This window comes from Pelodiscus sinensis, chromosome 1 (genome assembly GCF_052426305.1).
Source record: "Pelodiscus sinensis isolate ZL-2025 chromosome 1, ASM5242630v1, whole genome shotgun sequence".
Classification (NCBI taxonomy): Eukaryota; Metazoa; Chordata; order Testudines; family Trionychidae; genus Pelodiscus; species Pelodiscus sinensis.
The window spans coordinates 322,790,586-322,812,838 of record NC_143052.1 but is presented as its reverse complement, the minus strand read 5'-3'; the positions used below and the strand labels follow the sequence as shown (position 1 = coordinate 322,812,838).

At 43.4% G+C, this 22,253-nt stretch overlaps 1 protein-coding gene across 2 annotated transcripts in view; it reads left to right on the top strand.

Moving 5' to 3' along the window:
• MAML2 (mastermind like transcriptional coactivator 2) overlaps positions 1-22,253 on the top strand; it is a 314,884-nt gene that overhangs the window by 168,448 nt on the left and 124,183 nt on the right. Inside the window, exon 1 of one of the 2 annotated variants that reach the window (XM_089775735.1) lies at positions 15,447-16,982. The exons of the other annotated variant lie outside the window; for it this stretch is intronic. Coding sequence (XP_089631861.1) covers positions 16,926-16,982 — 57 coding nt within the window. The 5' untranslated portion in view covers positions 15,447-16,925. Of the gene's footprint in view, positions 1-15,446; positions 16,983-22,253 lie in introns of those variants that run through there. 2 annotated transcript variants of the gene reach the window in all.

The window sequence follows — 22,253 nt, the reverse complement described above, 5'->3', positions numbered from 1 at the left end:
GAGTGAGGAGTGTTCTGTAATTCAAGAAAGACTTTGAACTCAGTTTTCAGACAGGTTGTTCAGCAGTATTTAATACGCATATTGATCTGGGACCATGTTGCAGAGGCTGGAGATGTTAAATAATATGCACGTTTGTGGTTCCTTGTGAACATCGTTGCATGACTTTTACAAAAGATTTGGTTTGCCAAGACTTTCTGAAAAAGGCAGTGTCTTTAGTTCACTATATTATATAAATGTACTCACTGTTTGGTTCCAGCATATTATATGTTCTCTCTTTTTCCAGTGTAGCTATTCCCTGCACTTAAATCACCCTCTTTAGAACTGCAGCTGATCCTGGAAGGCAAGCTTTGGGGGTTTTCAACCCAAAAGAACAGGAACAAACTGCCTGTTCCACTGGAATAGCCATCCTTATTGATTAGTTTAGTAAGTAACTGTAATCTCTCCTTTTAAGAAGTCTCGTCAGATGTAAAGCAAACTGAGAATCTGACAGTTGGTTGGTCTTGTAGACTGAGAATTTGTCCAGTATTCTGCTGTGAATGGTGGATTGAAATAGGCTGCCATAAAATGAAGTCTGCTAATCCCTTGAGACTGAAAATTGCATTGAAGATCATATGCTGTTAATTATTTAACTCTATCTTTACCTGAGTGATTTGAGCTAAACTGGTTCATCATACACAGTTAAATAGTGAAGACGAATCCAAATACTTTCTTAGGAATGAGTAATTAGAAAATCTTCCAGTGCAGTTCACCTTTGAAGGGAAAGCTTGTCAAAATAGCATTGGGGAGTTCCCTGTGTGTTGTCTCGGGGGGGGGGGGGGGGGGGAATACGTTTTTATTTTTAGATCTGATGTGTTTACTTTACAAGTAGAAGTCTGTTGTTGTTATCTTCTGGCTGCCGGTCCTGCAAACTCAACTGAGGCGCTGAGTTAGACAAGGGTTGTTTTTTGTTTTGTTTTTTTCTTGTGTGTCAAACACAAGTGATAAAAGTTCTGCAGATAAAATTAATCCCTAAGCCACACATCTGCAAGCCTACGCTCTTCAGATTCTGCTTCAGAAACAGTGGTTAAACCTCACTGGCTTTGATCACGTGGAGTTGGTAAGAAGGTATTAAAGAACTCTTTGTGAATAAAATCCATTTTCCACTCCCTGAGCAGTGCTAAACAAGAAAGAGGGGCAGGGAGAAAACAAGTGAAAACTTTCCTCCCCATCTGACTCACAGAAGATATGATTTTGAGCACACGAAGCAAACAGACCGTCTGAGTAAGAAGATGCCTGTTTAACAGAGTTTGGTGACTAGGGCCAGATCACAAGCTAGTGTAAACTGCAGAGAGTAACTGAGGACAACCAAGCTAATGCCCACCACTGGGGATCTGGCCCAGAATGAAAGGCCTTATAATCCCTTCTGATCCCCTTCAGTTATGACAAATCTGGGTGCCTGGTGCAGAGATGGGTTAAAATATCAGGGCCCATTGGGAACTGAAATGGAGGATCAAAGGGGAGCATAGCTTGGAGCATAAGGTGGCTGTTTGTGGTTGAGAGATTAGTGGCAGGAGATGGAAAACAGGTGCAATGGGTAGAAAGCTGAAGGGGGAGTTCAGAGAGGGAGAAGGATGAAGGGGTTGAGGATGGGGGAGCAGTTCTGTGTATTTACGATGCTGATGGGTTTTGGGCGTCAGTGTGCTTCTGCCATAAATGCATATAAAATCATTAACTCCTCGTTCCCACCTTGCTTTGAGTCTTTCCCTTCACTCCACTTCTCCTTTCGTCCTTACCTCTCCTGGTCTATGAGCTCACTTCTTCCTCCATTGTTTTCAGTAGTCCTTGCTTCAAGCTAAAAGCTCTCATAGATATACGGTGTTCAGTCTCTTTCCTTATCACCCAAGTAGAAAAAAAAAGCCCTTCATCCTATGGCACAGAGGAGCTCTCCTTGTCCTCAGCAATCCTGTTTGCTTCGATGCAAAGCTGGTGCATGCAAAAGTAACTAATAGTCCAAATGCAGCTCTGGGGCCTGAAAAGGACCATTTCAGAGAAGCTGTAGTTAGCCCAAGCAAATTTAAAGTAAATTAATTGTGGAACAACATGGTGTGTGTTTTTGGCCTCCTAAAATGGAACATTCTCCTTATAAAATAGGCATGCTGTGCAGCTCTGACATTTCCAAATGAAACAATAGGGCCACTAGAATGGAAAGTCTGCAGGAACAGCAGAGAAGGAAAGGAAGTTTAGGTTGAACAAAGGTTTTTTTCATTTTTACAGCCCCTAGAGGCAGAACAATACTGTACAGAAGCTGCTAATGATGGAGCTGGATTCGAAGGCAGAAATCCGTGCCAAGATCTAAATGTGTTTTTACTCTGAACTCTCCAGCTGTCCAGTTGCACTGCAGAATTTCCAGCTGGTGTGAACCCTACAGAATTGTTGGGCCAAAAAAAAATTTAAAAAGCACCATGCAATTTTTCCTTCATTTGCACTTCTTTTCTCCTCCTTGATAAATCCAGTTAACTTCCACTAAGCAGCAAATTATTTTTGTGCCTGAAAAAATATTTATCTGACCTTAACTCTTAGAATCTAGTAAGTAACAGTGTTGTGCCGAGTAGCTTGCATAGGTAACTATGGTAACTCTCCTCGGTTTTGTATGAACTGTTCATAAGTGAAAACAGCTTCAATCTACTGTTTCTGTTTAATAAATAATCCACCAGTAGAGGAGAGTTCACACTTGGGAAAATCATACTCTTTAAAATTAGGTACTACTAATAATTAGAAAATGAGGCATTGAAATTCTACACAAGGCAGGATTGCAATGTTTCCATTACTTGATTTCTTCCTTCAGGATATTAACAAATCACTTACACACGTGTATCCCCCCCACAAATCTTTGCAAATGTGAAGAACCCATAAGAAACTTCTCAGGTCACTATTGGTTTCTAAGCAGGTAGATGAGGTATTCAGGCTTAGATCCTATAACTAGTGATCCTTCAGTCATGCTGTAAAACTGATCTTATTATTTGAGGACTACATGACAAAAATCAGAAATTTCCTTCTGTTGAGTCCCAACAAGATTAATGGAAGTTCTCATGTGCTTAAAATTAGTCAAGTGTTTAAGTACCGATTAGGGTAGCCAACTCTCCAGGATTAGCCGGGAGTCTCCAAGAATTAAAGCTTCATCTTGAATTAAACATTATGTCATGTCCAGGAATATATCCAGCCAAAATTGGCAACCCTAAGTACCTTGTTAAATCTGAGCCTCGGTTACCCTTGAGTAACTCTATTGAAGTCCATCCGGTTTGACCACATGGGATCAGATTTTGGCCTGCTGTTTACAGCTGGCTACTTTTTGTTTGAATTTTTGACATTTTCACAGAGCATGTTTTGCTTTTTTTCAAGCTAGCTGGGGTGACGTGTTTGGAAATTTGAAACTGTTATGAATTTTCATGGAAAATTTTCAAAAGAAATGTTCACCAACGATTTTCCAACCAGCTCTGTTTGCAGCATTTGTATTGGATCTGGTCAGGTCATCCAGGGCTGTCCTTATGAATTCTGGTCCCTAGGCAGTCTAAGTACCTGCACCCCTAGCCCCTGCTGGGGAGAGGGGCAGAAACTCTGCAGAGGGGTTGTGCTCAGGGCTATGGCAACAGGAGCTCTGGGGGCAGGAACAGGGCAGGGGGCGGGTGGGGGGAACAGGCAGAAGGGGGAATGGTGTAGCCCACCGGAGCTGCAGGCTGGGAGGTGGAGTGGGAGACTGGAGTTCTAGGTGCTGGTTGGTGGAGGAAACAGCCATGGGATGGGGCCTGCTAGGGCCAGAAGGGGCTCAGAGCATGGGGTATGGGGCTGGAGGCTGGAAGGCAGAGCAGGGGGGTGGGGGATTCGGCTGCCTGGGACAGGAAATTGGAGGGCTGGAGGGTTTGGCTGCTGGGGCTGTGAGGTGGAATGGGAGGGCCAAGGGGCTGAGAGATTGGACCACCAGGGCTTGGAGGTGGAGCAGTGGATGAGAGGCTGGGAGACTGGACCGCTAGGAAGACTGTGGGATTGGATTGCCAGGGCTTGGAGGCAGAGAAGGAGCCAGGGGATTGGGCCACCAGGGCTAGGAGATGGAGCAGGGGTGAGAGGACTGAGGGACTGGGCCACTGGGGCTGGAAGGTGGATCCGGGACCACAGGGTAGAATGTCCACTTTTATATTTGTTTCATCAATATGGCCTTACCAAGGGAATCCCTGTACAACTGAGAGGTGCTGATGCAGAAAGCATCATTCTATAGCACCCTACTAGCCCAAACCCCAGGAGAAGATTGAAGCATCTCCCCCTTCTCTATATTCATTTGCCTATTTATTTTTCCAGTACTTGTGACTTTAGCGCCACGCTCTGATTCTGGACTGGGAACCAACGCCCGTTGCGGGGCCCAGTATTGCTCCCACTAACTTTGCTGGCAGCAGTGCCAGGCTTTAGCATAGTAGCCCAACATGTGAAAACCTGACTTTGGCAACACCTGAAATAAACTCCAGTAAACGGGTATTTCCTGTAGTAAATCAAGGGAAGTAGGAAGGACAGTTGAATTGCTCATGTAATTTAATCCCTCTTTAACTAAAGCCAGGTGGGTACTTTTGAAGGGCAACCCAACCACTGTCATTCTGAGTATATAAAACTTGTGCTCCATGCCCTGCATTGGTTATTTGCCCCCTTCCAAATGTAATTCATGGGGCAGGTTATGACCCTGACTGCCTCTTTCTGTCGTGCTCTCTTACCTCACTAATTAAGATTGACTAGAAAGCTCTGGCTGTTAGTTCATGGAATAGAAGTTGTCGCAACCAATGGCAGAGCATTCTCAGTTGAGGAGTCAAGCGCGAGGAGCCTGCTCTCACTGCTACAGTCCAGAACGGTTGGTTTAAAGGCCCAAGACAGAGCTGATAATAGTTCTTTTAGGCACTCAGATGGCCCCTCATGACTGTAGTATCTGAGCATCTTCCAGTCTTTATCCTTTATCCTGTGAGGGAAGGAAGTACTATTCCCCCCACCTTAATGATGGAGAACTGACACACAGAGACCAAGGATCAGATTTGTAAAGGTATTTAGGCACTTATGGGGCACATAGGTGTGCTGGACAGTAAGAGTTTCATAAGTGTCGATTTAGGTATCTAGGCAGTTCTGAAAATCTCGCTGCATGCCTATCCACACCTTAGGCTGCCTATATACCCAACGCTTAACAAAAGACGTGCTGGGGTTCGAGCAATTAGGTGCTGGACCACAAATTCTTTTTTTACATTGCTAACTGAGGCAGCAAGCCCAGAGGTTCCAGGACTATGTACTGCCAAGTGCCAGGCTCAACCCTGGCAAGCCCTGGTGCAAATCAAGCACATTTCCCTTTGGAAATCTGGCTCAAGCTTGTTGCAGCAAGGGCCATCTTTCTGTTCCCTTTGTTTGAATAGTGCCTAGCTCAAAGGGGTCCTAGTCCATTCTTAGGGAACCTATGTACCATGGCAACACAAATAATAATTGAAGTGTGTGTGCATAAAGCTGAGCATGTTTGTGTCTGCAGGACAAGGCTCTTAGTTGGCACAACAAAAGAAAACCTTGGCCCCAATCCTGTGAAATGATCTTGGTGAGTGGTGGACTGTGGTACCTATGCAGAGCAAACTGATTTCAGCAAAGCCCCTGCCCCGTGCAATGGTCCATCTGAGTGACTCAGCATGCATAAGAACATAAGAACGGCCATACTGAGTCAGACCAGAGCCAGCCCAAGGTATGGACCAACCGGGGCTACCGCCTGGAGCGCCCCATTGTAGGGGGTGCCATGCAGGGCTGCCGGGCCGGGCAGGGGCAGCACTGCGCATGCTCCGTGCACCCGGGGTGGGGCCGCGCATGTGTCACACTCCCAGGGGCGGTGCTGCGCTCCTGGGGCCTGGGGTGCACGAATGGCTCGGGCCGGCCTTGGGTCAGACCAGCGGTCCATCTAATCCAATATCCTGTCTGCCAACAGTGGCCAATACCAGATGCCCCAGAGGGAGGGAACACAACAGGTAATCCTCACCTGATCCCTCCCCTGTCACCCACCTCCAGACAAAAAGAGGCGAGTGACACCATTCCTACCAATCCTGGATAATAAGCATTGATGGACCTAAGTACCATGAATTTATCTAGCTCTTTTTTGAACCCTGTTAAAGTCCTAGCCGTTGCCACATCCTCTGGCGAGGAGTTCCACAAATTGACTGTGCACTGAGTGAAGAAAATTTTCCCTTTGTTTGTTTTAAACCCGCTGCCTATTAATTTCATTTGGTGACACCTAGTTCTAATATTGTGATTAGGTCATGATTTTATAGACCTCTATCATCTCTCCCCCTGAGTCTCCTCTTTTCTAAACTGAAAAGTCCGAGTCTTTTTAATCTCTCTTCATACAGGACCCATTCCAAACCCCTAATAATTTTTTTTTGAGCTTTTCTGAACCTTTTCCAATGCCAATATATCTTTTTTTAGATGAGGTGACCACATCTGTACTGAGTATTCAAGATTTGGGTGTATCATGGTTTTATATAGAGGCAAAAAGATATTCTGTCAAATTCTCTAATCCCTTTTATAATGATTCCTAACATTTTATTTGTTTTTTTGACTACTGCTGCACACTGAGTGGATGTTTTCAGAGAACTAGCCACAATGACTCCAAGATCTCTCTCTTGAGTAGTTGTAGCCAAATTAGTCCCCATCATATTGTATGTATGGATGTGGAGAAAGAAATGAACAAGGCAAGAAACTGTTGTATGGATGTGAGACATGGGTGATAACGAAAGATTTGAAGAGAAGGATAGTGGCGTTCAAGAGGAGTTGTTATAGAAAGATCCTGAGAATAGGATGGATGCAGAAGGTCACCAGCGAGGAATTATATAGGAAGATAGAGCCAAAAGAGAACCTACTGCAGAAGGTTATACAACGGAAGTTACAGCTATTCAGGCATATCTGTAGAATGAACGACAAACAGAAAGTTAAGACTCTGGTATTTGGCATAATGCATGGTCCGAATAGGAGAGGCAGACCCCACGGAGAATGGGTATATGATATAGTAGATTGGTGCAGAGCTAGTCTACAGAAACTAAGCCACTGAATGCTGGACTGGGAAAGATGGAAAGGAATAGTGAAGGAGGCATTGGATACCAACGGGCATTGAGCCCATGGTTGTTGATGATGAATGTATGTATAGTTGGGATTATTTTTTCCAATTTGCATTACTTTACATTTATCAACATTAAATTTCATTTGCCATTTTGTTGCCCAATCACTTAGTTTGGTGAGATCTTTTTGAAGCTCTTCACAGTCTGCTTTGATCTTAACTATCTTGAGCAGTTTGGTATCATCTGCGAATTTTTCCAGCTCACTGTTTACTCCTTTGTCTAGATCATTTATAAATAAGTTCAATAGGATTGGTCTCAGAACAGACTTAGGGGACCCCACTAGTTACCTCTCCCCACTCTGAAAACCTACCATTTATTCCTACCCTTTGTTTCCTGTCTTTTAGCCAGTTATGAATCCATGAAAGGACCTTCCCTCTTATCCCATGACAACTTACTTTACTTAAGAGTCTTTGGTGAGGGATCTTGTCAAAGACTTTCTGGAAATCTAAGTATACTATTTCTACTGGATCATCTCTAGTAGATTAGTAAGGCATGATTTCCCTTTACAGAAATCATGTTGGCTTTCCCCCTACAAATTATGTTCATCTGTGTGCCTGACAATTTTATTTTTTACTATAGTTTCAATTAATTTGCCAGGTACTGATATTAGACTTACTGATCTGTAATTGCCAGGATCACCTCTACAGCCCTTTTTAAATATTGGCATCACATTAGCTATCTTCCAGTTATTAGGTACGAAAGCTGATTTAAAGGATAAGTTACAAACCACGGTTAATAGTTGCACAATTTCCCATTTGAGTTATTTCAGAACTCTTGGGTGAATGCCATCTGATTCTGGTGACTTGTTACCGTGAAGTGTATCAATTTGTTCCAAAACAAATTGACACCTCAATCTGGGACAATGCCTCAGATTTGTCACCTAAAAAGAATGGCTCAGGTTTGGGAATCCCCCCCAATATCTTTAGCTGTGAAGACTGAAGCAAAAAATTCATTTAGCTTCTCCTGTACGACTTTATCATGTTTGAGTGCTCCTTTAGCATCTCGATTGTCCAAGGGCCCCACTGATTTTTTAGTAGGCTTCCTGCTTTTGGTGTACTTAAAAAACATTTTGCTATTACTTTTTGAGTTTTTGGCTAGCTGTTCTTCAAACCCCTTTTTGGCTTTTCTTACTGTATTTTTATACTTAATTTGACAAAGTTTATGCTTCTTTCTATTTTCTGCACTAGATATTGGGGGGGATTCCCAAACCTGAGCCATTCTTTTTAGGTGACAAATCTGAGGCATTGTCCCAGATTGAGGTGTCAATTTGTTTTGGAACAAATTGATACACTTCCGCTTTTTAAAAGATGTCTTTTTATCTGTCACTACTTCTTTTACTTGGTTGTTAAGCCATGGTGGCACTTTTTTGGTTCTCTTACTGTGTTTTTTAATTTGGAGCATACATTTAAGTGGGGCTTCTATTATGGTGTCTTTCAAAAGTTTCCATGCAGCTTGTAGAGATTTTACTTTTGTCACTGTACCTTTCAATTTCTGTTTAACTAACTTCCTCATTTTTGTGTAGTTCCCCTATTCAGCAACCTACTTCTTTTCTGTGTTTTTTTCCCCTATCTGTAAAATAGGGAAAAAGATGCTGCCCTCCTTGGAAAGCACTTTCGGAAAGCTGATGGAAAGTGCTATATAAAAGTAGTGCAGTGTTATTATATGTGATCTCAGTTAGGCCCAGAGTGCAGAAGCAGCATGCAGTATGACTCATTATGCTTTTTGTTTTCAGAACTTCTTTACTGTGGCTCTAAAAATAAGGAGCACATCTTGTATCACAATAAAGAGGTTTATGTATGTGCCTCTTGGTGACGCTTTCAGAGCGGGACACTCTACTCCCTTCCCAATGAAACTTTCTTCCTTGAAAGACTTTTCAGGATAGCAGACTTGAAAGGCAATCATGCTATGGAAGAGGCTGGCGACAGCCTTGTGATGTAGGCTAGAAAGAGTTATCCACAAATGCTATTGCTCAAAGTCCACTCATATCAAATTTATAATTCTAAGAATTAGAACTCCTTTTGGAATAAGCATCAGCTTACACTCTCCTTAAGTCAAACTTTAACTTGACTGCCAGTGCCAAAAAACATAGTGGCTGTGTCTATACTGGCCGCCTATTACGAAATAGGCATGCTAATGTAGAACTTTGGAAGAGGCAAACGCGCGGGGGATTTAAATATCCCTCGCGGCATTTGCACTTTCATGGCCGCCGCTTTTTCAAGTAGGAATAAGAGATCCTCCGGAATAGGGCTTTATTCCGGAGGATCGCGCCAGTCTGGACGCTTTTCTCCGGCTTATCTCCAAGCCGGAAAAAAGCGGCGGCCATGAAAGTGCAAATGCCGCGAGGGATATTTAAATCCCCCGCGCGTTTGCCTCTTCCAAAGTTCTACATTAGCATGCCTATTTCGTAATAGGCGGCCAGTGTAGACACAGCCAGTGAGTCATCTTTGATACACCTCCTACATCTCCTTTGTCTGTGATTCTGTCCATCCTTTGGCACATGGTCTAATCTCCTTTTTATCTTGCCTGGCTTGATCCAGCCTTTGTTGAAATTCACTTTCCATCTTGAGCATTCCAACTCTTCTGTCTTGTGTTTCCTAATATGTATTCCTTAAGAGAGTTGATCAGAAAAAGTTTGTTGAAACAGTCTTCTCTCCCCAACTGCTGTTCAATAAAACCTTATTTTCACTAAATGTATCAGTTTTGATATTTTTTTTTAAATCGCTTTTGAAAATGTCGGTCTTGTTCTAACACTTTTATGGGTGTAAATGTAACCACCCCACAGCAGATTTGAATCAGGGATCTCTGGAGCTTAGTGTGGGAGCCTCTAGAGCAGGGGTGGGCAAAAGGGCCTCCCTAGGCCAGATTCAGCCTGCCAAGCAAGTTGATTCAGCCCACAGAGACCCTGCCACTGCCCCTACCCCCAGGCAAATCAAGGTCTGGGGGCGGGGGGAAGCATGCAAAGTCTCCTCCCACCCTGCAAGGAGTGCGCAGTGCTTAGAAGCCCCACGTGCTCGTGGCAGGGTGTGAGGAGACTTCGTACGCTCCCTCCACCCCCAGGCCAACAGGACTTGGTGGCGCAGGGAGCGTGTGAAGTCTCCTCCCTCCCTTGCAGGGCGAGGGCCGGGACCAAGAGATTTCACTTGCTCCCCCTTCCTGGCCCTGATTGACCTGGGGACAACAGAGGGAAGCACATGAAGTTTCCTCCCACCACCAGGGGCATGGGCACAGAGAGGGAATCGCCAGCTGTCCTCTCAGGGAAAGAGGGGGCAAAGACTTTGCACGCTTCCCCACCCCCAGGTGAATCAGGGTCTGTGGATGGGGAAGTATGGAAGTGTCCCGCCCCTGGCTCTTCTGCCTGAGGCCCCCGCACCTTATGAGGTGGCCCGGGACTACTTCAAAAATTTCTGAAGTGGCCCCTGGTAAAAAATTATTGCCCACACCTGCTCTACAGCTTGAGCTATAAAGCCAACTGGCTCTCAGCTTAGGCTGTGGAGCTCCCTTGTTCTTATCTCTGGCTGTAAGTGGTCTAAATGCCACTACATGGGGCAGTGAACCACATTAGGGCTATGTCTGCACTGCAGGCTTCTTGCACAAGAACTTTTTGCGTAAGAATTCTTGCACAAGAGCACATCCACACTGCCATGTGCTTTTGTGCAAGAGCGTCCATAGCAGTGTGGACACTCGCTTGCGCAAGAAAGCTCTGATGGCCATTTTAGCCTGTTGCCCATCCACACATGCCTTTTTGTGCAAGAGCTCTTGCAAAAAAAGGCTTATTCCTCGTAAAAAGAGGAATAACTCTTGTACAAAAAGCCTTGGCTGTGTCTACATTGGCATCCCTTTCTGGAAAAGGGATGCTAATGAGACACTTCGGAATTGCAAATCCGCGGGGGATTTAAATATCCTCCGCGGCATTTGCATTTACATGGCTGACGCTTTTTTCCGGCTCGGGGTTTTTGCCGGAGAAAAGCGCCAGTGTAGACACGATTCTCCGGAAAATAAGCCCTTTTCCGGAAGATCCCTTATTCCTACTTGAAAGTAGACACAGCCCTTGTGTTCTTACGATTTGCTGTACTTTTTCTTGCACAAGAATGCACTTGTAGTGTGGACGCGCCGCAAGTTTTTGCGCAAAAACTCTGCAGTGTAGACTTAGCCTATGTGTGTGTGTTACATATAGTTTTGATTTTTCATTTTGAAATTACTATATAAAATACAATTAAAAGGAGTCAAAACTTAAATGACATATTTTGATTGGCCTGAAATAAATGTTTGAACATTTTGTTTCACAAAAAAAATTCAAAATTGATTTTGTCCTGAATTGTGAAGAAAAAATTAGAAATGTCAGTATTTCACTGGATAGCAAATCCACTGTCTGACCAGCTCTACTCTCTAAACTTCATGAAGGACAGAAAGTTGGAAACACCTGATTTTTCGCATATCAGGAAGTGGAAATATATTAACCTAATTCATCAGTGCCGCCAATTTAAAACTGGCCTTTCCACCCTTTACAATTCTCCATGGTTTTACTATACCCTGAAGTATCTCTCTGTGGTCCTGACCTTACATACGTTTATACTGAAGTCTATGAGACAACTCCTGTGAGTCAAGTTAAGCATGTGCATAAATTTTTCTATGATCAGGGCCTAAACATATATCCATCTATTCCTGATTCTCCAGTCACACTGTTCCTCTTTGTCATCTCTCTGCAGCCTTCCACAGCTGGGAGAGGCTGAAAGGCCCCTCCTTCATTTTACTGATCTGGCTGGCAGTCTCGCCTGTGTTCTTTACCAACATGACTCTGAAGTGGGAGAGGTCCAGGTTGTGGTGGGAGAGGTCCAGGTTTGATATTAGGAAAAACTATTTCACTAGGAGGGTAGTGAAGCACTGGAATGGGTTACCTAGGGCGGTGGTGGAGTCTCCATCCCTAGAGGTGTTTAAGTCTCGTCTCGACAAAGTCTTGGCCGGGTTGATTTAGTTGGGATTGGCTCTGCCTAGAGCAAGGGGCTGGACTTGATGACCTTCTGAGGTTCTGATTCTATGACTCCCTTCATCTCCTACTATCTTTCTTCTCCTTATCTTTCCATTGACTTTCTCTGTAAAGCATGACTCTTTCTAGTAGCATCTGACGCATTTTAAGAAGACAAATGTTCTTCTCCTCTACCTGATATATTATTTGATCCCTGCATTCTTGTCTTTTGAAAGGCTACAGACATGTAGTTATTTCAGAAGCCCTTTCTACTGAAGTTTTAAAAAGTTATTAAAGCTTGTGCAGTGAAGATCACCAGTCGGTGGGAGAACATATTGACCTGGTTAGTGATTCCCAGTAAATGCCTATTAGCAAATGGGAATGCATGTGTAGCCCAAGATCCAGTGCACCTCAGCAGCACCCCAGGGAACAAGAAGTTGTAGAATACAAACTGCGGCATGATGGGAGAACTTCCTGGTTCCTGACAGCATGTCCCCTCTGCCCCCAGCAGGGTCTCAACAGGGACTGAGGTGGAAGCACACAGGCTGCATGCAGAGAGAAGGGGCTGCTGAACTGTGATCCTGTTCTGTGTTCTTTACAGAATAAAGCCTGTTCCTGGTGGTTTGTCTGAGTGGGTTCGGTCTGAGGTGCACACACACTAATACACAACACAGAGCACACAAAGAAGCCTCAGGCCTCGTCTCTCAGAGTTGTATAAAAAAATCACAAGGCTTCCCCTCTGTTAAATAACCTCATGCTAGGTTTGTGAACAGGAGGGGTTATACATGAATTTACTTAATTTCTTACAATGTATAAAATCACCAATGAACATCATCCTGTGCTGTGAAGGACCTCTCACTATTTACGCTCCCTGCCTAAAATCTGGTCTGTGTCTGCAAAACTCCATTGAATTCCCTGCGACCCCTTGAGTGCAGAGAATTTGGCTTGTGCTGAGCTCATTGCAAGAGCCAGCTCCACAGGCTTTGTCCACACTGCCAACTGAACAACAAAACTTTGTCATTCAAAGGTGCATAAGCCCCCTCCCTGCCCCTCACCCTGAAAAACAAAAGTTTTGCTGCATAAACAGCTCCTGTTGACAAAATGACCCTGCTCATCGAGGGTGGAAGTATTTATACACTGCCTGACTTTTAGCAGCATAGACATGTGGCTAAAAGCTGTGTAGTTTAGACAAAGCCTTAGTTAGCAATTAACATAGCCAAATAATGGATTGCTGTCTCCACACAATAAAAAACCCATTTACAGAAATAATCATTTATCTCTTCCCACACACAATATTAAAAAGCCCTCAATATAGGCCAGTTAAATACATTTTCTACAACCTACCTCCCCTTCTCTCAAAGAAGCTGATCATGGAATCATAGAATCATAGAATACTAGGACTGGAAGGGACCTCAAGAGGTCATCGAGTCCAGTCCCCTGCCCTCATGGCAGGACCCAGTACTGTCTAGGCCATCCCTGATAGACATTTATCTAACCTACTCTTAAATATCTCCACAGATGGAGATTCCACAACCTCCCTGGGCAATTTATTCCAGTGTTTAACCACCCTGACAGTTAGGAAATTTTTCCTAATGTCCAACCTAAACCTCCCTTGCTGCAGTTTAAGCCCATTGCTTCTTGTCCTATCATCAGAGGCCAGGAAGAACAATTTTTCTCCCTCCTCCTTGTGACACCCTTTTAGATACCTGAAAACGCCTATCATGTCCCCTCTCAATCTTCTCTTTTCCAAACTAAACAAGCCCGATTCTTGCAGTCTTCCTTCATAGGTCATGTTCTCTAGACCTTTAATCATTCTTGTTGCTCTTCTCTGGACCCTCTCCAGTTTCTCCATATCTTTCTTGAAATGTGGTGCCCAGAACTGGACACAATGTTCCGACTGAGGCCTAATCAGTGCAGAGTAGCGCGGAAGAATGACTTCTCATGTCTTGCTCACAACACATCTGTTAGTGCATCCTAGAATGATATTTGCTTTTTTTGCAACAGCGCCACACTGTTGACTCATATTTAGGTTGTAGTCTACTGTAACCCCTAGATCCCTTTCTGCAATACTTCTTCGTAGATAGTTGCTTCCCATTCAGTATGTGTGAAACTGATTGTTCCTTCCTAAGTGGAGCACTTTGCATTTGTCCTTATTAAACTTCATCCTGTTTACCTCAGACCATTTCTCCAATTTGTCCAGATCATTTTGAATTATGACCCTGTCCTCCAAAGCCGTTGCAATCCTTCCCACCTTGGTATAATCTGCAGGCTTAATAAGCGTACTCTCTATGCTGATATGTAAATAGTTGATGAAGATATTGAACAGAACCGGTCCCAAAACACACCCCTGCGAAACCCCATTTGTTATACCTTTCCAGCAAGATTGTGAACGGTTAATAACTACTCTGAGAATGGTTATCTAGCCAGTTATGCACCAACCTTATAGTAGCCCCATCTAAGTTGTATTTGCCTAGTTTATTGATAAGACTAATGTAGAAAGATTATTGTAGACTTTAGGGCACATTAGGACAGGCCCCAAATGATGTTTAATAAATTTAACATTTAATGACTGCCTTATTAATCTATAGTAATGTAAATGAAATGTGAAACACTTAATTGAAAGTGTTATTAATTAAGGTAATTAAATTGAAAAGCCCCACTAATTATATCAAAATAGAGAATTAATATGCAGGGCTTGACGAACGGCAGAGAAAACCGCTCACCAGTCCCATACTGCGCATGTGCAAGAGCCGCAATGCGTATGCGCGTGCTGCAAATGAACGGGGCGCACGGCTGAAATCTACTTGCCACGGGCGAGTAGATTGTATTGTTTGTCAAGCCCTGTTAATATGTAATGGGCTACCTCACTTGGGAAAGAGTCTTACACAATAAAATGCTGCATATAATTTGAATTGTTTTGAAATCATTTTAAAAAGAGAGGTGTGTATGTTATTTGTCAAATACTATTATATTTTCATTCTTCTGTCTGGGTCCCTGGCCTGAGGTAGGCACCGATACAGTTTTCATTCCTTGGCAGTTACCATCTTTCCAAGATGGACTCCCACATTATTAAAACATCTAAATCAGGAGGATTACAAACATCCCGGGCTGAACTTTATTAAAAAGTTAACATTTATGGATGGTTTAAAAGCCATAGATGACTAGGCTTCCCTGAATATTTACAAGAAAGAAAGAGCCCTTTGTCACGCTGTTTGGCCTATGCTGTCAAACCTTTCTCTGGTGCTTTAACCACAGTGACCCCAATGCAAAATTTACCTAATTTTCTTAGGCTCTGGATGTATTTTCTCTACTTTTAAATAAAAATGGAACTTGTATCTCAGTAGAGCAGAAATACATATTTTATGCTGAAAAACTTAAACAAATAGTCTAGTAACACCTTAAAGACTAACAAAGCATGCAGATGGTGCCATGAGCTTTCATAGGCAAAATCCACTTCTTCAGATGTTGTCATAGTGATACATCATCACCCCTTCCTCAAGGCAAGTCTCCCATTGATAAGCCCCCTCTTTGCCACTCCAAGAATAACTCATCTTATTTTCATGGGAGTTCCAGCTCAGAGAGGGGCAGTGCAAGATTCCTAGATTTTAAGGCTAGAAGGCACTAGCAAGATCATCAAGTCTGATCTCCTGCACATTACAGAGCATAGAACCTCTCTCATCACCACCTCCATCTCTGTAGTAGGCCCATAACCTCTGACTGAGTGACCGAAGTCCGCTGACCTATTCAGTGTGCCCGTTTTTGAGACCATAAATGAGACACTTTAGTGGTCATTGGCCTGGTGTTAGCCCTTTGCACCAGGATGAATTTGCCTCCTGAAGAGTAGAAAACTGCAGCCTTTTAATGGGGTACCTTGGAAATAGAAAATCAAGTTGTACACTGGGTTACTTTCATTCAGCCCTATTGACTTTAGGGGGCAAAGATTTTTTTTTCTTTAAAAATTCCCTGTTTGTAAAAGAAAAACCTGGGTAAATTGCTCTTTGTTGGTTAATATTTTGATTAACTGCAAACTGATTTCAGAACTAAGTGGAGATCAGACACTAGGCACACTCCAGCATTATTTTTATAGGTGACGACTTCAGTGAGAATGGGCATATTTGTGTAAATGCAAAAGCTCTGTTTCTGAACTGACAATATAGACGTCAGCATTCCCCCCTGACAGCACAGGCCTTTCAGCCTGCCAGCTTTGTTACTAAAATCTTTGAGAACAGAGGGAAGGGAAACGTCAGAGATTGTTAATTCATCGTCCCAGCTACTCACCAATGCTATTTGCTAGAAGACTCCTTTTTCGCTCTTAGATGGTCAAGAGATGTTGGTGTCCAGCCAGCTCTACTGAATTCTTTCAATAAAACTCTGTATCACAGGAGAAAAAAAGTAAAGCATCTATTGCAACAGCCATCTGTCAAACGTTCCTGGTGGAATCCACAGTTACAGTAAATGCTGATTCATAATAAGATATCAGCCATCACCCCTGATTCATAAAACACTGGGCCAGTCAAAGGTGTTACACCCATTTATACCAGCTAAGACTTTGGTCCATTATTTCATTTTATTTAAACACTTGTCCACGCTGCATATATTTATGTGGATGAATACTGGCATACATGCAGTTGGGAAGTGTATTTATACTTATGAATAGTGGGAAAACATTCTCCCCCCACCCCCCATTCTTGTCCCTGCCCCAAGCTCTCATGAAAAGGGTCTTGACTGACAGCTCTTAGAATTGAGTCATCCGTGTCTGCTAGAGCACCAACAGCCCTGGAGAATAACTCTTAATTCTCATCCACAGTTCAGATATGCAAGCTGCAAAGCCTACTTGTTTGTCAAGACTTTTCCTACAGCTGGGGCCTGAGGTGAGGAGATGGAATACAATAGATTCCTTTCTAGATATGGATCTCTTTGAATTTTTGTAGATGTTTTCTCAAGTTGTAATGCCTAATAAACACTCACTAAATAAATGTATCCATCAGAACAGGTCTAGCTGGCAAGTTTTCACCCTGTTGCCCTAACAACCAGCCTTTCTGGAGGCCACTTGAGGGATGAAAAGATGATCTTGGCGTGTTTGTGTCTATATTGTGGCAGACCCCACACCCCCATCCTTTATGAAATGGACTTAGGAACACAAATATGCATAAGTCAAAGATGCTTTGGCCAAATTGCCTCATGTAACCTATCAATCTTAATGTCTTAATCCGCTGGATCTGTTTATCCTATTTTGGTATATGTATCGTTATTGTGTATAAAATTAGACATATGGAGTATGGAATGGTTTATGATTTTTAAATGTGTAAATGAAAGCCATCAAGGCTGTTTCCAAGGCTGGGATGCTTCAGTGTAGGGATGAAAGCAACTAGCAAATACTTATTGGATAGTCGACTTGACTAGTTTATTGCCCCCACCTCTTGCTGCCTCTATCAGAGAGAGGCAGTGGGGGGAAGGGAGGGGACAGGATTTGGTGCTAAGAGAGCTGGCTTAAAAGCTGGTTCCCTCCAGCATCGTCTCCATGGTGCTGCCTATGCCTCCTCCCCTACTGGGCCCTTCAAGGCCCCTTGCTGGAAGCCTTGTGGTCTATCACACCCTGCCTCAGGAGAGGCTCAATGAAGATGGATCCCCCAGCACCATTTTTGTGAGGGGCAGGAGAGGCAGAGGCACAGCAGGGCACAGAGGCAAAGCCCTGGAGGGCTCTTGTATATTTCAAAAGCAAAAGTGCCACAGGGAGCACAGGGCGAGTAAAGACTCAAGCAGTCCCCATGCTTCCTGAAGTGTCCCCCCTTTGCTGCCTCTAAGAGAGCCAGTGCCACCCCTCCCCGCCCCGCTGCTTCTATCAGAGGCAGCAGGGGGGAACAGGGGATGCTGCTGTGAAGCAGTCCTTGTCCGTAAGGGTCCCAGCGGGGAGCTGCCTCCCCTCCCCTGCGGGCAGGGTCTGTTGCCACCAAACAACCTCTGTTTGCAGCGAACATAGTTGGCTGTGGGCAGGGGCTGCTTAGGCAGCAGCCTATGTCCGTGGCCAGCCTTGGCGGCCATGAACAGAGGCTGGTACCAGAGCAGCCTCTGTTCACGGCAGCCAGCCCTGGCTGCCATGAGCAGGGGCTGCTCTGGCACCAGCCCTCTTCATGGCAGACAACGTTGTCTACCATAAACAAGGGCTGCTGGACTCAGCGCAAGCTGGGACTGAGCAGTCCCAGCTCACGCTGATCGCTGCACCTTTGCGCCAGTAGGCTCTTACTACATTTAAAATGCAGAGCTGCAGCACAGGTGGCTCTGGAGCTGGCATGAGCCAGGACTGCTCAGTCCCGGCTCAAGTCAGCCCCTCTGGAGCTACCTCTGCTGCGGCTCTGCAGAGGCGCTTATTGACTAATCGTATAGTTGATACAATTTGTATCAACTATACGGTTAGCCAAATAATCTCATGAATGATTTTGCAGCCACTCATACACCAACAGTAGAGAGCCTCCAGTGAATTCTCCCCACTATTGTATCCCCAAACTGTACCATCTTGCTCTGCTCAGAAGCCTGGCCAATGTAAATTTGTTAGCCAATCTGTCCCACACTCAATGTGGAGAGGACACTCACTAGCCTTTGTAAACTGAGCTAAGATTTCCCAAGCCCTTCAACCAAAACCAAAACACACTGTTTTAGATAAAATATAAAACAGGTTTATTAGCTACAGAAAGATAGAGTTTAAATGATTAAAAGTAGCAGGTATAGAGATCAGAGTTGGTTACTTAAGAAACAAAAATTTGCAGACTAAGTTCTACTAACTAAACAGGATTTGAATCAAGGAGGTTCTTACCCTGACAGATGGTACAAACCAATCACAGATCCTCAATACATATGCTGGGATTCTTTTCCAACGTGGGACCACTCCTCCGCAAGTTCAAAATCTTTGTTCTTCAGACATGTTTCCAGGTGTTAAGTTGTGGGGACCGGAGAGGAGAGGCCAAGTAATGATTTCACTTACCTTCTTTTATGATTTCATCCAGATTCCTGGAAAGATTTGTTTCCATGATGGGTGGGGTCCACCCCCACTGGTCAAACAATCTCCATTGTCTGAATGCTCTCTGTGAAAAGTCTTCTGAGGTGGCCATTGGGAGACTGAATTCCTATTAGTGAGCCATCAACACATCTGGCTATTCCATCATTATACCTAAAAGGCTGGTTGCAGGCAGTGTTCCTTGTAAGCTGTGTGTGAATTTGTGTGGCCACTCAGGGAAAATTCATATGCCACCCAGCTAATTATGTTACAGTGGGGAAGGAAGGAAGGAAGGAATTTAACTAGTGAAAGGGATCCTTGAAAGACTCAAGGGCCACCTTCTGTTTCCTGGGAATATATACACCAACACCATAGAGGAAGTATCATAGACAACCTTTCAAGCATTGACCATTACCAAAATCATTCTACCATCAAAGTGTATCTGAACCACTACAAAAGTGAGGATTCAAAAGAAAAAGCATAATGCTCCTCCTTCCGACCACAACATCCTGTCAAGAAATACTTTTACCTGGCCCTCTGAGAGATCCCTTTTCAATATATAAACAGGCTGACAAACAGACATCACACTGTAATGCCTTCCACTCACTTCAAAGTTAGGTCAGATTTGAACTGGTGATCTAAAGAGAAAAGGACTTTTTGACCATTTCAGCTCAGATTTTTGAAAAAGATGCTGAAAGTTAGACTCCATATTTCAGCACTTATGAGTGGCCTGATTTTCACAGGTACTGATCTCCCATTAGCACCAATTAGAATTTGGAAACCTATCATTTTTCACATTTGGGACTGTTAATTATTTATTTTATGGTCCCTAATTATTTTTCAAAAAATACAGAACCTTACAATCTAGAGGAAACATCCAAAGCCCCATGAAGTACTTTCAAAGACTCTTGTGGACTCCAGCGGGTTTTGGATCAGGGCCTAAAGAAAGTCATTGCTTCCTTAGCAAATCTGCTTCATTTCATTCAGAATCTGTTGAATTGGTCAATAGTTGGATGATTATCTATGCCAAGTAAAGAGCCACCAAAATGATGCTCTCCCTTAAGGGAATAGCATAATAGTCCAATATCTTGCATAGTTAAGTTTTCTTCCTCCCCTGTATATATGTGTGTGTGTGTGTGTATAATAAGTTGCCTAGGGAGGTTGTGGAATCTCCATCTCTGGAGATATTTAAGAGCAGGTTAGATAGACATCTATCAGAGATGGTCTAGACAGTGCTTGGTCCTGCCATGAGTGCAGGGGACTGGACTCAGTGACCTCTCGAAGTCCCTTCCAGATCTAGTATTCCAGTTCTAGTATTCTGTGACATCCATTGGATGGTGACGTTCATAAATTTGCTATAAAGATTCATTTACCAGTTATCTACCATCACATGTCACATTGATCTGTGTGTGCATCTTTAACTAGCTTCTTCTGGGAACTCTCAGCTAAAGACCTTGTGATATGCTTGTTGCCACAGTAACAACTTTTTGTGACTTACACAGTGAATGGACACATAAGAAACTAATTTTCTCTTTCCTGGGCTGTTTCCTGCAGAACAGGAATTTAGGAGGCTCAGGATATTGGAAAGATTTGTGAGAACAATTCACTTGTATCAATTCATACTGGGACATCTTCTGTATGCCTTGAACCTCCATAACAAGGGCCAACAGTGGTCTTCTTGTCCACACTTGTTGCTAGACTAACAGAAGAGGTGCATAGTATGCTGCATAGGTGATGCCATAAACTGGAGCTTATTTATATGTAAACAGTATTTCTTGAAATCCCAAACTGGTTCGCTACCATAGATAAGCAAGAAGACATTGCAGTCCAGGCAATACAGAGAAATACAGTGCAAGCAGAGGTTGAATGCCAGTATGGGTCAAATTAAATCATCAACTCTGCTTGAATTCCTTGGAAGTTGTTTCTATGCCAGGTCTAGATTTGATCCTAAATTTCACTTATCCACTGCTAAGTTTTTGCCGAAAGATTATTTACCCTTCCTTCCAAAGAGGAATGATTTTGTTGATTTTTTTTTCTAAGTACCTTGGTGAAAACAGTGGAGGAATATTTTCCCCGCTCCAATGGTAGAGACTGTGTGATACTGGAAGAATAACCAGGTAATATGCTGAAGGGAGGTTTCAACTCAAAGCAATGACTATCTCCAGTGGACTATAAATTGCCCTGAGGAAGACCTCAGAACCAAAGGGTTGGCCTGAGTCTCCTAGATGACATACGTTGATTTGTAAGAACTCTGAGTGGTGTGGTTATTTCCTTGTTGCTAGTGTTGGTTGGATGTCTGCTCTCTCTCTCTCTCCCTCCACTGACTGAACTTTTAAAACCCAGTTTAGTGTTGTATAGGAGGGGCACGGATCTGTAATACAAATCTAGGGGCGTGATATAATGTGCGTGCCATAATCAAGCCCCCGCAAAATTAATTCTGCAGGCATTGCTACGTTGAAAAAAAATTGCCAGACTGTACCCAGTAATCTCTTAGTGTAAATCTACGATAGGTGGTGTCTAAAAGGCAAATCAAATAGCAGCAGCCACATTTTTTGAGGATTAGGAGCTTCCTGTGTGAGACCGTGCACGTTTTAAGTATTTTAAGCTGATTTACAAAACTGATAAACAATGTGCTGGGTGGTGTTGGGTGACCTCTTTTACATCCCTGATCATCCTGTCACCATTTATCATGCCTTTAATATTTCCTTCTGATCGGGATAGGATCAGTTAGGCAGTTGTATTTTCCCAAGCTCAGATTGCATTACTTTTTGCTCCACATTTCATGGTAATAAATGTTGACATTAATTTTTGTAGATTTCACATAACGTGATTGTTAATTTATTCATGGTTGAAAGGGATCGGAGAGAGAAAAGAACTGAATGTCTTCTAAAAGAAAAATACACAGAGCATCGCATAAGGAATGCAGATCTTTCATGCCTATTTGTTTTGCACCAAATTACAAATGCTCTATCCTGATTAGCAATTGTGACCTATTTAAGGCTGTACTGTTTCTCTGTGTTCCTATTCTCCTTAAACACTAAGAACTAGACATGAAATTTTATAATCCATCAGAGGCAGAATCTGCGTAAGAGATATAATTATTGTGCTTCAGCAACTTGGACCAAAGCCATGATGTTGCGTTTCTAGACAG